The sequence below is a fragment of the Salvelinus fontinalis genome, chromosome 27 (assembly GCF_029448725.1).
Source record: "Salvelinus fontinalis isolate EN_2023a chromosome 27, ASM2944872v1, whole genome shotgun sequence".
NCBI classification, from domain to species: Eukaryota; Metazoa; Chordata; class Actinopteri; order Salmoniformes; family Salmonidae; genus Salvelinus; species Salvelinus fontinalis.
In genome coordinates, this window is record NC_074691.1 from 24,320,738 (window position 1) to 24,338,712 (window position 17,975).

The 17,975-nt window shown below is 43.4% G+C and overlaps 1 protein-coding gene across 1 annotated transcript; it reads right to left on the minus strand.

Annotated features, from left to right (window-relative positions):
• Positions 1–3,877: 3,877 nt before the first annotated feature.
• On the minus strand, positions 3,878–17,559 carry ubxn2a (UBX domain protein 2A). Its single transcript, XM_055885362.1, has 7 exons — positions 17,416–17,559; positions 16,725–16,790; positions 16,528–16,642; positions 16,284–16,393; positions 15,945–16,082; positions 15,547–15,708; positions 3,878–4,812 (listed from the first exon to the last, which is right to left on the minus strand). The coding sequence occupies exons 2-7, from the start codon at positions 16,766–16,768 to the stop codon at positions 4,629–4,631; spliced, it is 753 nt and encodes a 250-aa protein (XP_055741337.1). The 5' UTR covers positions 16,769–16,790; positions 17,416–17,559; the 3' UTR covers positions 3,878–4,628.
• Between the last annotated feature and the right edge of the window lie 416 nt (positions 17,560–17,975).

Sequence of the window (17,975 nt, forward strand, 5' to 3'; positions counted from 1 at the left end):
CTNACACACACACACACACACACACACACACACACACACACACACACACACACACACACACACACACACACACACACACACACACACACACACACACACACACACACACACACACACACACACACACACACACACACACCACATTCTTTCTTCTGGTGGTCATGCAGTCAGTTTTACTGGTACCTAAAGGCATTCAGGGTGAGCATACAGCAAAGTCATTCATCCAAGACTGGATGTGACAGAGAAAGAGAGAAACGTCCTCTATTTCTGGTCCTAAAATGTAGTATAATCACAATCCAACTGATTTTCAACTAAACTAACTCTTTGCCCTCAGTCTCTCAGATATCCAGTGCTTGACATGGGCAGGAGCTCACCGGAACTGAGTACTGGCAGATCAACATTTCTACTTCTTGAGTTCCTGCACTTCTTATAGAATATTAGCTCAAAAGTATTGTGGTGTTCCTGCACCTAAATATAAACAGTAGCCTCACTCTAACTGAGTACCAGCATCTATTTCAGTCTAAGTCAAGAACTGCTGATATCCAGACATGGCAGAACAGCAAGACAGATACCCACAAACCAAAGGAACATGAATGTCACTGAGCTGTCAGACAGTCCAGGAGTAAACTAGCCAACTGATTCAAATTAGTGAATAAAAGCAGTGTTCCTTACCTGGTGGGGGGGCTTGGTGAAGGATGGCTCTGGGGGCTTGAGGAGCTTTCCGGCTGGGGTATGGGATACGTTCTCTCCCTTCGCCATGGTGCCTCCAAGTGTCACTCTGAGTGTATGTGTGTGTCCCCGAGTCTGAAAGTATCTGTGTGACTAAGTCTGCGTGTATGTGGTGTGTGTCTGAGTGGGAGTGTGAATGTGTGTGTTTGGGTGTGTCTCTAAGTATGTGTGTGACTCTAGGTGATGGCCAGTGACGAGCTGGTGATCCTGTGTATGTCAGGAGGACCTGAGGCTGCCCACTTCATCTGCCACTCACACACTGCCCTGTGCTCAGTGCTCTGGGGCTGGAACTGAGACCGAAAGAAAGGGCACAGTTAGGCAGGCGGTTCCACACACACACACACACACACACACACACACACACACACACACACACACACACACACACACACACACACACACACACACACACACACACACACACACACACACACACACACACACACACAAACACACACACACACACACACACACACATAAACACACATCCCAGCACACACACACACACACACACACACACACATTCATAATCCTCCCGTTCACATTGGTTTCTCTTAGAGCGCTCCCCTATTTGCACCCCTATTTCTCACCCTGATCTCTATTATTTCACATGTATTTATGTCAGCCAGCAATGCTACATCCCATGAATACATCTAATTCATAAGAGATGCAATGTCTCTCTGTATCATTACTCAAAGAGGATAAAGAACAAGTAATGCCCCAGATTGGTAGACAATTACATTGAAATAGGCTTGCAACTAACATTTGTGTTTATGAGTCTATCTAACTAAACAGACATTCATTCTCACTCTACCATAGCAGTTTTGTCAGAAGTGAGTACATTGCCTACAACGTCAAATCTCTTTCAATATCTCAGTCACATCCCATATAAACAAGCAAGAATACTATAATGAAAAAAGAGAAGACTGTATTGGCTTTACCTGAGTGATGATGGAGAAGAGTAGATTAAAGGCGTTCAGGCAGTCAGTGAATCGCGGGCTCAGAGAGAGAGGGGGAGAGCGAGAGAGATTCACAGGGAGACAGCTTCCAGCAGCAGGTCAGGAGACTGCGGTGTTTGACAGACACTGCCGTTCCACTTCACTCAACACACCTCACAGCGGGACCTGCGCCATTCAGTGGTCAACAGCGGTAACACAGTCACTGGCGGTGATAATAACAATGACATTAGTCATTACAGGCGAATGACATAGAGGTATTGCATATAATGAAACAGAGGTTGTTCGGACATGGTCCTTACGTGGAAAGACGGCTAATTCAGTTCTTAGGATGACCGATAAAAATGATTTGACCTTAAGTCGAAGAAAAAGCTGTTCTCAAAGACCCCCCTCCTTTTCAGTCTGTAATGACAATGAAAATGAAACATCTATATGTGATTAATGATACATTGCACATGATACTAACATTGTTGTCTGGTGACATTTTTGGCGTGGCTATCCAGCTATCATAACAGTGTACTTTTCCCACAGTGAAAATCTGTCATATTAAAATATCTTCTTCCTCTTTGCATCCGTGCTATGTGATGCTGGCACCTGACCAAACCATAATGACACCAAACCCGAGTGACAGTTGGCTGGATCGGTTTCCCATGCGGGCCAGAAGCACTGTGTTGTTGTAGTGGTTATAGCATAGGAATGCGTAATATGTTGCCCGGTTTGATGGGATGATAGACACCTGGCTTTGACTTAGCCCTAAAGTCCATTATGTGATTAACTGGGACAGGGACAGGCGCTGAGTATCAGTGCGTGACTGGAGGGGACCAGTGCCGCGAGAGAGAGACAGAGTGCTGCGGAGCTCTCATGCTGCGAGTTTCAAATAACTCATTACATAAGTCACCATCATACCTTATAGGCACAATGGTATATTGCGCGCGCACACACAAGTTTATAGAGTTTACAGGTCTCCGTCTGTGCACGATTCATTAACACCTATGACGATTGTGTGTGTGGATGTGTGAATGTCTGTCTGGGTGTGTGCGTAACTGGTCAGTCCAGTTCAAGTGTTCAGCAGTCTGAACACACAGGCCTATAATAAACATATACCGGTAGGACTATCCCATGCTTTTTAGATTGTTAGAGGTTAATCTCACTCAATAGTGTTTGTCCGGCGATTCCTTCAGAGCACAAGCAGTCCCACAGAAGACCCGTCTCTTCTCCTCTCCCTTCTCATCCTCTTCGCAGAATATCTTCTTTCACAAAAGTGCAGCAAGCCTCTAACCGCAGAGCAGAGTCCACTTACCTGCATTCTCTCAGAGACCCTCCCAGCTGCCAGGGCCCAGAAACAGAGAACCCAGCCAAACCCTCCAGACTTCTTCACACATTCCAAACATTCGCCTCTGAAAGATATCACAATCGGGAAATCGCTCATATGAGCCGCATTACTCCATACATGTTTCAGATAATGCCAAATAATGCGTGAAGAGGAATGCGCAAATGAAAGGTATTAAGTGGCTTAGGTAAAAAGCCCCTTTTGGAAAGAAAAATATGGGTCGTAATTCCAGGCGTGCTTAGTGTTATTAAATATGTTGCGGAGAGGAAATGCGTTCTCTTTTACTCCAGGACCCCGCTGGCAAGCTGCCAGGCCAGAAGAGCACATGCTAAGACAAAGAAAATACCTAGGCCTATGTCTGGTTTTAGGCCTAATGATGATCAAAATATTGACATTAGATTCAATGTCCAAGGTATTTCCAGCTGTGTCTACTCTGCCCCCCCTCTTATATTGACCACCCCAGGGCTCTCACATTACTCTCCTTGAGTCTTCTTCTCTTCCATGTCTCCTGTGGTCCTTGTGGCTTCAAATATTGAACATGGATAATGGTATTCATCTTGCCGTGACCAGGCAGAGCACAGGACACACACACACTGGCCTCACTCAAGTGGAAAACCACAAGGCATGTCAAGTGAAAATGGAGTCTCATTATAGAATGGACCAATGTAAGTCGCTCTGGATAAGAGCATCTTCTAAATGACTAAAATATCAATTAAAACTATTTCACCACACCAAATATATTGTATGTATATCTTTTATGTAAAAAGGTTAGTAGTCAAGGAATCACTTCCAAAAAAATTGTACAACTAAACTTTTCATTATCAGTTGAGAAAAGGTCTAAAGCAGCAAGAAAATGATTGGATAGTTGAAGGACATAGTTTATTATTGATCAGGAAGTAAGCAGGTGTGGTGCATAGTGTACTGTACATTTAAAGACATAGAATCAGTTTCCATGTGTGAGGTGTATACTTTTGTTTCAAAGTATATTTGTTTAAGACTACCAAGAAACACTGTGTGACCCTGATTTAGCCCACTGCAGTCAAATGTTAAATGAGATTGCACCTTTTCCATAAAGACAGAATGATGATGCAGAATGTTTTCTTGACGCACGCTAGACTATAGCCGCTTAATAACCACCAATCACACAATCCACATTAACGCACTTTAAAATAGTGCACAACATTCACAGTGTATTCCATATCCTTGGTAATAGTTACAGAATAGGAAGACGTGTTGAGCTTAGGGAACATTTTACAGGACTGATTGACAGACACATGGAAGATACGGCTGAATTGGCTGTGTTGGGTTTTCAACACATTGCTAGAGCGGTAGTGGAGGCAGTTGGAGCCCTGTTGATGCTCAAGGAGTGATGTGAGACGTCAGCAGCTACAGAGGGAAGAGGGGAGTAGAGGAGGCTGGGGTGTATATAAGGGAGGCTGTGACTGGGGACTGGGAGCAACATCTCCACCCTGGACAGACCAGAGGGACTACTGTATATGAGTATTGCCTTCACTTCAGGAGTGAACTAAGAGGGATGTTTCTGTTGGGAAAAGGGTTGTGTGACCAGTGGGTGGGATTTCAGGGTCTCTGTGAATGTTCCAATTGGTCAGGACTCAGGAGTGTCCGAAGGGGGCCTCTGTGTTGAGGGGCCTCTGGACGATGACAGCATTAGCTAGGTCCGCCTGCTCCAGACTTAGCTCCTCCTCCCGGAGCTCACGGAAAGGAAGTGAGGTGGTCAAGATGAAAGGTGAGCCGTTCCTCTGACAGCGCTGGACATAGTCGTGAACGTCACTAATCCTGAGGAGGACACAACACAGAGATGAGCTCACCCATACAGACGCATAGAGGGACTCATGCAGGCACACAAACATACACACAAAATTAGCATTGGCAAACAATTCTGTTAATTCAGAAATTCAGTAAATAAATACTAATGATCACTTATTAGCAAACTGTGTCTCGGAACAACATAACAGGAAAATAGTCAAGTATTTCCCCTACAAACCATCTACACACCATTGCTCTCTATACCAGTGGTTCCCAAACGGTGGGGCGCAATTTCGAAATTAGGTTGTGCATCATTAGTTTTCCTCCTGTCATGTCAGTCATTGCATACCTTATAGAGCTATTTATAACTTGTCAGAAAATGTCCAGATCAACTAGCCCACATCAGCTAACGTTTTTTAGCCCATAGATTTTGTTACGTTTGAGTCACTGAAATATACATTGAATAAACATGGCAAAAAGTACAGAATTGATAGAAATAAGCTTTAATCATGCTAAATTTTTTCTACGACAACAAGAGGGGTGTGAACAGTTTGTGTCATGAACAGTGCTTGTGCCCATAGAAATAGGTGTGTTGCGCACTTGCGCGCAAGGGGGAGCGCAGGATGTTCCCCAATGCTGGAAGGGTGGCCTGAGTGAAAAAGTTTGGGAACCCCTGCTCTATACCACTATATATGCGACCTGTTTCAAGAAGCCAGGTGTATGTCAAACATCACTACTTCAAAATAGAGGCATAAAAATGTAAAAAATGTTGTATGCGTTTCTTGGCAGAAATACCTTCTGGAACATGTGAACTTTCATGTGCCTTAATAACAAACTTGCATGCCATCTGTAAATATACACTACCGTTCAAAAGCTTGGGGTCACTTAGAAATGTCCTTGTTTTTGAAAGAAAAGCCAATTTTTTGTCCATTAAAATATCAAATTGATCAGAAAGACGGCGTAGACATTGTTGATGCTGTTCATGACTGTTGTAGCTGGAAACGGCAGATTTTTATGGAATATCTACATAGGCGTACAGAGGACCATTATCAGCAACCATCAATCCTATGTTCCAATGGCACGTTGTGTTAGCTAATCCAAGTTTATAATTTTAAAAGGCTATTTGATCATTCAAAAACCCTTTTGCAATTATGTTAGCACAGCTGAAAACTGTTGTTCTGATTAAAAAAGCAATAAAAAAACTGGCCTTCTTTAGACTTTAAACAGATGCTTCACAAGTCCTCAACTGGCAGCTTCATTAAATAGTACCCGCAAAACACCAGTATTAAAGTCAGCAGTGAAGAGGAGACTCCGGGAATGCTGGCTTTCTAGGCACAGTTCCTCTGTCCAGTGTCTGTGTTCTTTTGCCCACCTTAATCTTTTCTTTCTATTGGCCAGTCTGAGATATGGCTTTTACTTTGCAACTCTGCCTAGAAGGCCAGCATCCCGGAGTCGCCTCTTCACTGTTGACGTTGAGACTGGTGTTTTGAGGGTACTATTTAATGAAGCTGCCAGTTGAGGACTTGTGAGGTGTCTGTTTCTCAAACTAGACACTCTAATGTACTGGTCCTATTGCTCATTTGTGCACGGCAGCCTCCCACTCCCCTTTCTATTCTGGTTCGAGCCAGTTTGTGCTGTTCTGTGAAGGGAGTAGTACACAGCGTTGTACGAGATCCTCAGTTTCTTGACCATTTCTCTCATGGAATAACCAGCATTTCTGAGAACAAGAATAGACTGACGAGTATCAGAAGAAAGGTCTTTATTTCTGGCAATTTTGAGCCTGTAAACGAAGCCACAAATGCTGATGCTCCAGATAGTCAACTAGTCTAAAGAAGGCCAGTTTTATTGCTTCTTTAATCGGAACAACAGTTTTCAGCTGTGCTAACATAATTGCAAAAGGGTTTTCTAACGAACAAATAGCCTTTTAAAATGATAAACCTGGATTAGCTAACAACGTGCCATTGTAACACAGGAGTGATGGTTGCTGATAATGGGCCTCTGTACGCCTATGTAAATAATCTATTAAAAAAAGATCAGCCGTTTCCAGCTACAAGTCATTTACAACATTGACAACGTCTACACTGTATTTCTGATCAATTTGACGTTATTTTAAATGGACTTTTTGTTGTTACTTTTCTTTCAAAAACAAGGACATTTCTAAGTGACCCCAAACTTTTGAACGGTAGTGTAAATACAGTATCTGTAGATAATCCTTGCTACCGCAGATTTTTTTTACGTGTTGATACTGCTCCCAACAACATTGCTGGGCCGGCACAATCAACAAAGATCAGTGGGGAAAAATTGTGATGGATTACTTTCTGCACACAGACAGTGTGATTTGACACAACAACGGGCCAAACAAGCTGTAGCTAGCGACAAACCAAATGGAAAAGACTCGCTCCTGTGAAGAGTTCATCCATGTATAGGGGTAAGAGTCTAGCTACATTTTCAGATATGATACGTTTTTTTAAAATATAGTCAGAAAGCCATTTTCATTGTAAGTTTAAGCGTACTGTTCGCGAACTACCAAACGTTAGTTTGCTGGCGCGCTAGCTAACGTCAAGTGTATGATCTGTCTAATAATATTGTTTGTGTCTCAGAAATCCATCTGCATTACTAGTTATAGCCTAATGTTAGCTAGCTAGTTAGTTAACATTGAACCTAGTTGGTTTGCTTTAGCTACCGGCAGATTCAAACTTCAGAATTTCATGCATGGAGGCTAGCTATGACATTCCGTTTGTACTGTAGCTATGGATTGGGATTATGGTTCACTGTTTAGCTAGCTAGCTACATGTTCAAACGAAAGACTCCACTTCGCAAGAGAATGATTGCATGACCAATCAAATTAGCCAGGTGTGTCTGGGGGGTGATTACGGACATCTATTGTATTTCAACAACATATGGTGCATTCAGAAAATATTCAGACCCTTTACTTTTTACATTACAGCCGTATTCTAAAATGGATTAAAATATTTTTTCCCCATCAATCTACACACAATACCCCATAATGACAAAGCGAAAACAGAAATACATTTACATAAGTATTCAGACCCTTTGATATGAGACTTGAAATTGAGCTCAGGTGCATCCTGTTTCCATTGATTATCCTTGAGATGTTTATACAACTTGATTCCAGTCCACCTGTGGTAAATTCAACTGATTGGACATGATATACAAAGGTCCCACAGTTGACAGTGCATGTCAGAGCAAAAACCAAGCCATGAGGTCGAAGGAATTGTCCGTAGAGCTCCTAGACAGAATTGTGACGAGGAACAGATATGGGGAAGGGTAACAAAAAATGTTCTGCAGCATTGCAGGCCCCCAAGAACAAAGTGGCCTCCATCATTCTTAAATGGAAGAAGTTTGGAACCGCCAAGACACTTCCTGGAGCTGTCCGCCCAGCCAAACTGAGCAATCGGGGGAGAAGGGCCTTGGTCAGGGAGGTGACACCAAGAACCCGATGGTCGCTGTGACAGAGCTCCTCTGTAGAGATGGGAGAACCTTCCAAAAGGACAACTTTCTCTGCAGCACTCCACCAATCAGGCCTTTATGGTAGTGTGGCTAAACAGAAGCCACTCCTCAGTAAAAGGCACATGACATCCCGCTTGGAGTTTGCCAAAAGTCACCTAAAGACTCTCGAACCATGAGAAACAAGAGTCTCTGGTCTGATGAAACCAAGGTTGAACTCTTTGGCCTGAATGCCAAGTATCAAGTCTGGAAGAAACCTGGCACCACCCTTAAGGTGAAGCATGGTGGTGGCATCATTATCATGCTGTGGGGATGTTTTTCAGCAGCAGGAACTGGGAGACTAGTCAGGATCGAGGGAAAGATGAACGGAGCAAAGTACAGAGAGATCCTTGTTGAAAACCTGCTCCAGAGCACTCAGGACCTTAGACTGGGGAGAAGGTTCACCTTCCAACAGGACAACGACCCTAAGCATACAGCCAAAACAACGCAGGAGTGGCTTCGGGACAAGTCTCTGAATGTCCTTGAGTGGCCCAGCCAGAGCCCAGACTTGAACCCGATCAAACATCTCTGGAGAGACCTGAAAATAGCTGTGCAGCAACGCTCCCCCATCCAACCTGACACAATCTGTAAGTAGAATGGGAGAAACTACCCAAATACAGGTGTGCCAAGCTTGTAGCGTCATAGCCAAGAAGACTCGAGGCTGTAATTGCTGCCAAAGGTGCTTCAACAAAGTACTGAGTAGTACTGGGTCTGAATAAGTACTGGGTCTGAATACTTATGTAAATGTGATATTTCAGTAGTTTTTAAAAAGAAATTAGCTAAATATCCTAAAACCTTGTTTTTGCTTTGACATTATGGGGTATTGTATGTAAATTGATGAGGGAAAAAAACGATTTAATCCATTTTAGAATGAGGCAGTAAGGTAACAAAATGTGGAAAAAGTCAAAGGGTCTGAATAATTTCTGAATGCACTGTATATAGTAAACATGATCTCATATTGATATGAAACCCCATAGGGAACCCATACTTCTCTCCCTGTCTCGCTCAGCTAACCGTTACATAATAAATCCTGCATCTCAGTTTTGCAATCCCTTCCTACACTGTCACGTCAGGTTTTCTGCAGTCAGCAGGCCCCATGCAGCAGGAGACAGAACACATTAGATAGAAATAGAATGTAAAGAATGGACATACCGGTATTTCTTCCCCTCACAACCAATATGAAACTTTGACTTGAATTGGAGTGCCTGTTCTGGGAATTCTAATTATATGATATACAATTGAAGTCGGAGGTTTACATACACTTAGGTTGGAGTCATTAAAACTCGTTTTTCAACCACTCCACAAATTTCTTGTTAACAAACCATAGTTTTGGCAAGTCGGTTAGGACATCTACTTTGTGCATGACACAAGTAATTTTTCCAACAATTGTTTACAGACAGATTATTTCACTATCACAATTCCAGTGTGTTGTAGAGCACACTATATTACTTATACAACTAATATAAGGACAGGACATGAGTAGAAATTAACGTGGGCATTTTTTTATGCGTTTCACAGGAAGAACATTTCAACGTAGGTAAGCAAGGGGTGTTACAGGTGCCCTAAAGGGACAAAACTAGAATATCAATACACAACATATTCCTCCCCCTTTACCTTTGATGACTCATAAGGAAAAAGTAAATATTCACTGTTTTGCCTACGGTTTTCTTTTTAACATAAGTTCTCTTAATGTAAATAAATGAACTCGTACAGATGAGTCTACAGTCACATTATCTCTGAGTCTGAGTGGTGATGGTGTATGCCCAGACTGGGGTACAACAGTACCCTGCATAGGCACTCTGGCTGGTTCAGGTGAGTCTGGAGCACTTTCCACATTTGTAGGTTGCTGCAGTGGATGTTCAGGTGATGGCTCGTAGTCATGGTAGGTCTCCAGTAGCTGATCTTGGTTTGTCACTTGACATGAGTCATCTCTGAGGTTGGTTCCTGGCAACAGTTGATCCACGTGTCTCCTCCAGATTATGTGTGAACTGTGTAGGACACAGGCCCTGTTTGTGCAACCACTGTGGCTGGTATCCACTTTGGACCTTTGCAGTAGTTCTGAGCAAGAACTCTCTCTCCAGCCATGAAGCTTCTGTCTTTTGCTTTGCTCCGTCTCTCCACCTGTGCTCGCTGTTGTGTCTGTACAACCTGTTTCGTCTTTGGAGGTCTCAGGAGGTCGAGTCGAGTGCGAAGCTGTCTTTTCATCATGGCTGACGCGGGTGCCACTTTGGTTGTAGCGTGGGGAGTGTTTCTGTATGTTAACAGGAAGGTGTTTAGACGCCTATTGAGGGAGCCGTTCCCTTGTGATGATTTTAAAGCTTGCTTCATCGTTTGGACAAACCTTTCAGCGAGGCCGTTTGTTGCAGGGTGATACGGCGCTGACTTGATGTGTTGAATTCCATTTGCTTCCATGAATGACCGGAACTCTTCAGACACCAGTTGGGGGCCATTATCACTAACGAGTTGCGTTGGCAAGCCGAAGCGACTGAAGATTGACCGTAGCTCTTCGATGGTTCTCTCCGCTGAGGTGCTCTTCATCACTGTGACCTCAGGCCATTTACTGTGTGCGTCAACTACGACTAAGAACATACAATCCTCCAGTGGCCCTGCATAGTCTATGTGGACTCGCTGCCAAGGCTCCTCTGGGAAGTCCCATGGGTGGTGGCGCTAGCTGAGGCATGTTGCTCATCTTTTGACATGCAGAACATGACTTGACCTTGTCTTCAACAGCTGCGTCCAGACCTGGCTACCAAAAGTAGCTGCGTGCAATTTCCTTCATTCGCACCATGCCACAGTGCCCTGAATGGAGTTCTTCAAGCACCTGCCTTCTCAGTGGTGGCGGTATGATGACTCGAAAACCCCATAGCAAGCATCCAAACTGAACTGTGAGCTCGTTTCTCCTCACTAGGTAAGGTTGTAGGCTGTCCGACATCTCTACTTCTTTTCCACGAGTGACAATGTCCACGACCTCAGACATCACTGGATCAGTGTGGGTGAACTCTTTCGCTTGGACAGATGTAACTGGGGCGTTCGTCACTTCCTTGAAGTAGAAGATTTCAGCCTGGGAGTGCTCAGTGTGTGCGACAGGTAAGGGAAGCCTTGAGAGGCCGTACGCATTGCAGTGCTGCTCAGACCTTCTGTACTTGATATCGTACTGGTGAGCAGATAACAATAACGTCCATCGCTGCATGCGGCTGGCTGCAAGCGATGGAATGCCGGTGTGGGGACCAAAGATGGAGGTGAGGGGTCTATGGTCCGTCAGCAGTGTGAATCGTCGGCCAAACAGAAACTGATGACATTTCTTAACTCCAAACACAAATCGCGAGTCCTTCACGCTCTATCTGTGCATAATTGCTCTCGGCTTTACTTAAGGTCCGTGATGCGGAAGAATTTGGCCTTCACCTGATGGCATGATGTGTGAGACAACTGCACCAACGCCATTAGGCGATGCATCACATGCCAACTGTAATGGCAAGTTGGGGTTGAAGTGGGTTAGGGCCTCTGACTGAACTAAGGCTGTTTTCACTTTCTTGAAGGCCTCCTCACATCTGTCTGTCCACTTCCACTGTTTGGTTTTGTTCAAAAGTTCATGCAGTGGCTTTAACATGTTAGCTAGGTTTGGCACAAACTTTGCGTAGTATGTCAGTCGTCCTAAGAATGATCTCAGCTGACTCACGTTCTGTGGGGATAGAGCTTCCGCAACGGCCTTCACCTTCGATGGCGCCTTGTGGAGCCCCGAACTGTCGATGACGTGGCCCAGGTACTCAAGAGGGCCGGAAAAACTTGCATTTGTCCTTCCGGACCCTCAGACCGTAGTCCTCCAATCTCTGTAGTGTAGCCTTCAGGTTTCCCAGGTGCTCCTGCTCGTCTTTGCCGGTGATGAGTAGATCATCGAGGTAACATTGGACCCCAGTGAGCCCGCTCAGTATCTGGTCCATAGCTCTCTGAAACAAGGCCGGAGCTGAGGTGATTCCAAAAAGAAGCCTCCAGTACCTGTACAGTCCTTTGTGAGTCACTATGGTCAACAGTTCTTGTGACTCTTGGTCCACATGCATCTGTAGATAGGCTATCTTACTGAATTGTTGTCCTCCAGCTAAACCAGAAAAGAGGTCGTCATGGAGGGGTAGTGGATATTTTTCAGCAGTCAAGACTGGGTTAATGGTGACTTTGAAATCACCACAGAGTCTGAGTGATCCATCTTTTTTTATGACTGGAACAATGGGTGTAGCCCATTCGCTAACATTCACTGGATCCAATACTCCACTCTCGACTAGTCTGTTTAGCTCAATTTCAACTTTTGGTTTTATGGGGTATGGGACAGTTCTATCTTTGAAGCATTTTGGCTTGTTGTCTGGTTTCACGGTCAGTTTAACCTCTCTTGGGTACGTGAGACGTTAACGTCCCACTTCTTCAACAGCCAGTGAAACTGCTGGGCGCCAAATTCAAATACAGAAATACTCATTATAAAAATTCTGAAAACAAAACATATTTTACATAGTTTCAAAGATTAACTTCTTGTGAATCCAACCACGGTGTCAGATTTCAAAAAATGCTTTACGGCGAAAGCATACCTTACGATTATTGGAGAACATAGCCCACTAGACAAATCATTACAAACAGTAACCAGCCAAGTAGAACAGTTACACAAGTCAGAAATAGAGATAAAATGAATCCCTTACCTTTGATGATCTTCATATGGTTGCACTTAGCAGACATTAATTTACTCAATAAATGTTCCTTTTGTTCGATAAAGTCTCTTTATATCCAAAAACCTCCGTTTTGCTTGCGCGTTTTCTTCAGTTATCCACAGGGTCAAATGCAGTCAAAACAGGAAGAAAAAAAAAATCCAAATTGTATCCGTAAAGTTCATAGAAACATGTCAAACGATGTTTATATTCAATCTTCAGGTTGTTTTTAGCCTAAATAATCGATAATATTTCAACTGGACAATAATGTTGTCAATTTAAAAGGTAAACAAGAAACGCACTCTATCGGTCTCGCGCATGAAAAAGCTCTGTGACACTTTAGGGTCCACTCATTCAGACTGCTCTTACTTCTTCATTTTTCAGAATACAAGCCTGAAACAATTTCTAGGCTGTTGAAATCTAGTGGAAGGCATAGAAACGGCAATTTGAGTCATAAGTCGATGGATACTGTAATGGCATTGAATATAACTCTTAAAAAAAAAAAAAAAAACTACTTCCTGAATGGATTTCACAGGTTTTCACCTGCCAAATCAGTTCTGTTATACTCTCAGACACTATTTTAACAGTTTTGGAAACTTTAGAGTGTTTTCTATCCAAATCTATCAGTTATATGCATATCATATCTTCTGGGCCCGAGAAGCAGGCAGTTTAATTTGGGCATGCATTTCATCCAAAATTCCGAATGCTGCCCCCTACCCTAGAGAAGTTAACTGTTATGTCCTTCATACTGCCAAGTTCTCCTTTGAACACATCCACGTGTTTCCTCAATATCCCTTGTAGGTTTGTGTCCTCTTTTGCAACCATGTGAATTTCCTGCCAGTTTAGTTTGATCTTTTCCAGCCATGTGCGTCCTAGCAATACTGGATGGTTGGCTTTCACATTGTAGAGTGGTAGCTTTACCTTCTGTTTGTTGAGCTCCACCGTAACAATCACGCTTCCTCTCACTGGAACAAACTCACCGGTGTATGTTTTCAGCGTCATCTTTGTGGGCTGTAGTGTGAGGTGATGTAGTTTCTCCTTGTATACAGCCTCAGATAGCGAAGATATGGCTGCTCCAGTGTCCACTTGCATCCGTACAGCGTTTCCATCCAGTAGCGGTGTCACCCAGTAGCCGTATCCATTGTCTGATTGTTTTTACATGCACGTTCGATGTGACCTTTTTTCCCACAACTTCTGCAGTCTACATCTTTGCACCAACACTCCTCTGCTTGGTGACCTGGTTTCCCACAGCAATAGCATGGCTTGCCACCCTCTGCCTTGTTTTTTAACCACATAGACACCTTATGCACTTTGGTCGATGCACTTAGCTGTTGTGCGTCTTTATTTGCCATTTCCATTGACGTACTCACTTCTATTGCTCTCTGCAATGTTAAGTTACTCTCAGTCAAAAGGGTTAGGGTTAGCTGCAGGAGGGACTGGGTTAAGGTTATGGTCAGCTTTGCTGCAGGAGGGACTGGTGCACTTCACAAAATAGATGGCATCATGAGGCAGGAAAATTATGTGGATATATTGAAGCAACATCTCAAGACATCAGTCAGGAAGTTAAAGCTTGGTTGCAAATGGGTCTTCCAAATGGACAATGACCCCAAGCATACTTCCAAAGTTGTGGCAAAATGGCTAAAGGACAACAAAGTCAAGGTATTGGAGTGGCCATCACAAAGCCCTGACCTCAATACTATAGAAAATGTGTGGGCAGAACCTAAAAAGCATGTGCGAGCAAGGAGGCCTACAAACCTGAATCAGTTACACCAGCTCTGTCAGGAGGAATGGGCCAACATTCACCCAACTTATTGTGGGAAGCTTGTGGAAGGCTACCTGAAACATTTGACCCAAGTTAAACAATTTAAAGGCAATGCTACCAAATAGTAATTGAGTGTATGTAAACTTCTGTCCCACTGGGAATGTGATGAAAGAAATAAAAGCTGAAATAAATCATTCTCTCGACTATTATTCTGACATTTCACATTCTTAAAATAAAGTGGTGATCCTAACTGACCTAGGACAGGGATTTCTTACCAGGATTAAATGTCAGGAATTGTGAAAAACTGAGTTTAAATGTATTTGGCTAAGGTGTATGTAAACTTCCGACTTCAACTGTAACATGATGCCCTGTGCTAGGGGATAACATGGCCCATGTGCAGAGTCAGGCACGCTAGATCAAGCGAGGATGAATATGAACGATTATGTCATGGTCAGTAGGATAACCTTAAAGACCTGGCTTATTCAGTGTACTGAGCTTATAAGAATCATGGATGTAAGGATCAACTGCTTAGGCAGGGCACTTTAGGACAGACACATTCCTATACAGTGAGTTCCTATTCTGTTAAAGGGAAAATTCACTCGAAACAAAAAATACCAAAATATAGTTTATTAGTCCACTGTTGATACAAACTTGACTGCTGACATGTTTTGCATGTCAGCAGTCAAGTTTTCAAGATATTGGACTTTCAAGAAGCAAAGTGTCACTGACCACATCATCACGATTTTGCGTTTTGACAAAAGATTGTTTTTGTGTGGATAGTATGAGGGGTTATATCAGTGTAATATCCACCTGTGTGATAGGTTGAACCTCTGCACCAGCCTCCTGCCGTCAGCCAACCAGATTTGCAGAGAGGTGACAGGGAGGCCGTGGTCCAGTGTTATCATGGGGATCGGGAGGAACTCCCCCTCCTCGTGCACCGATGGAGACCGGACCACTACTCTGGGAGCAACACTGGACACAAACGCACACACAGTCAAAGTCTTTGAAGATGTCACATGACAAAACTTTGAAGATGTTTTAGAGTGACACCTAGTGCTATAATATAGCATGACACAACCACGGAAATTGCAAGAACTTCTGACTGAGCCGTCTCACCTGCCCAGCCTTCTTCTCTCTCCCTGTCTGTCTGTCAGTCTATCCATCTGTCTGCATGTCTGTCTGTCTATCTGTCTCATTGCATGTCTCACCTGCCCAGCCTGTACCCTGGCCCACTGAAGGGGTGAAAGGTCTTCTTCCTGGGAACATACGCCTCCTCTGTTAGATCCTCTACATTCACCTCTAGTTCCTCCTCCTCTGCCCTGCTCTCCAACTCCACAGGCAGCTCACTGGAACCGGACAGATAGGCCAGTCAACCAACCAATCAATCAATCCATTTTACAGAGAGAAGAACAAAACTGGTAGATAAATCAGCAAGGAAAGGGGAGGGGTGGATGGGAAGATCAGGATCAGGAAAAAAGCTAAAGTATATATAGATGGGATATTTGATCAATTAACCTAGTATATTAAAGTAAGAATAGTTGCCATACCCTCGTTTGATGGCTTCGAGGAAATCCTGGTTCTCCTGTACAGAGTAGCTCCTGAACTCCTCGTCATTCAGGGTGAAGCCATCCTTCCACAGTCTCACCACCACCTTCACCTTGGACATCCACCACCACAGGACAACCACAGACATCAACAGGATGAATGTGTATGAGTAGTGATCATAACAATATAATAGGGTTGAGAGATACTGTAGACTCTAGATGCAGGACTTCCTGTTTGTTTCCTGACCTTTGAGCCTCCAGAGGCAACATTGCTGATTTTCTCCACCTCATCCAGAAGATCCTCCACAGAGAAACTTCTTCTTATAGGAACCTCCTCTTCCTCGTTCTCTGTCCCATCACACCTGGAATAATTATGAAGGTAACTGATAAAAGTGACTTCCAAATGTTTAAGTCCTTGGGTGTTAGTTCTTTCAGATCACTCACCAGGTATCATCTTTGTCACTCCCTCTCGTGTCAATGTCTTTCATGATGTGTTCTGCTGTTGTCCATCTGACAAAACACATCAGGGAAGAAAACTCTGACATGAAGAATATGGGATATTTTTGCTGTGATGCTTTTTAGAGAGCAGTTGGAACAAATATATAATCAATATTATTATATCATTCCATAATTTTAAAGGCACCATATACGCATGCTCAAGTGCCAAATTAGACTATTAACAATTTGTTTTGATAGATCAATTTGTAAGTCGCTCTGGATAAGAGCGTCTGCTAAATGACTTAAATGTAAATGTAAATGTATAGATCACGACACGACAGTGCAATCGACTTAGCCATGCAATTGTAGGCTTGAATAAAACCATTGAAAGCCCGGATCTATTGAGAATGTAGGCCTACTATCTAGGCTACAAAATACAAAATAGTAGTTCCTGCCTGTGATTAATAGATCGAAATATTAGTTTGCACAATATATATTTATATCACCTTTATCAAATATCACACGGATTCACACACACATTGCAACATGCGACAGAATTACATAAGGCGCGTCTGGCAGACAACGTATTTTGCAACTGTGATTCCCTGAAAATATATGCCTAAAATGCATCGCTCATCGAGTTGTGATTACATATTAGCGTTTGCACAGAAATAGGCTATACATATCATTGTTTTACCAGTTCGTGTTCTCGTCTTAATCATGGGCTGCTAGGCTACAGCCAAGTTTCTGATGAGCAATTTCTTTGACGTCAGCGCCGTCTATGCGCTCCAGCTGCCGTAATGTTTTCACTAGCAGCTCACTTGAAGCGTTCACGTAATAGTCGAACCTAGGAAACTCGCTTGCTAACTGGTTGTAGTTATCACGTGCCGCGTTCAACCAGTTAGCAAGTCGGAAATGTCCGAGATTCCTGGTTCCGACTATCACGTGAACGCGGCATCTGGTTTGGCCTCTGGTGCTGACTGAGCTCAGCAGGTAGTGTTTTGTTTTGGTAGTAGTTTCAGACTGAAATAGACTATTTAATACTTTATAAACTAAAAATACTGTATGCCATACTGTAGGCTAATTGAGGTGTTTGTGATTCATGGTATTTTGTGCATAGTTAAAGAATGATGCTTAGTATGATAGGAATATTCTCCGTTTTTTGTTAGACTTTTAGCTATTGGCTAGACCCATCCATCACACGTTCAACAAGAACAAAACAGATGGTCAGCTCAGATCGCCAACACTGGTAGAAAT

Coding starts and splice junctions, on each gene's coding strand:
- ubxn2a (XM_055885362.1), bottom strand. CDS start 16,768: ATGAAAGACATTGACACGAGAGGGAGTGACAAAGATGATACCTG. Junction 16,083..16,283: donor CTCGAAGCCATCAAACGAGG/GTATGGCAACTA, acceptor GTCCGGTTCCAG/TGAGCTGCCTGTGGAGTTGG. Junction 15,709..15,944: donor CCAGGGTACAGGCTGGGCAG/GTGAGACATGCA, acceptor GTTTGTGTCCAG/TGTTGCTCCCAGAGTAGTGG.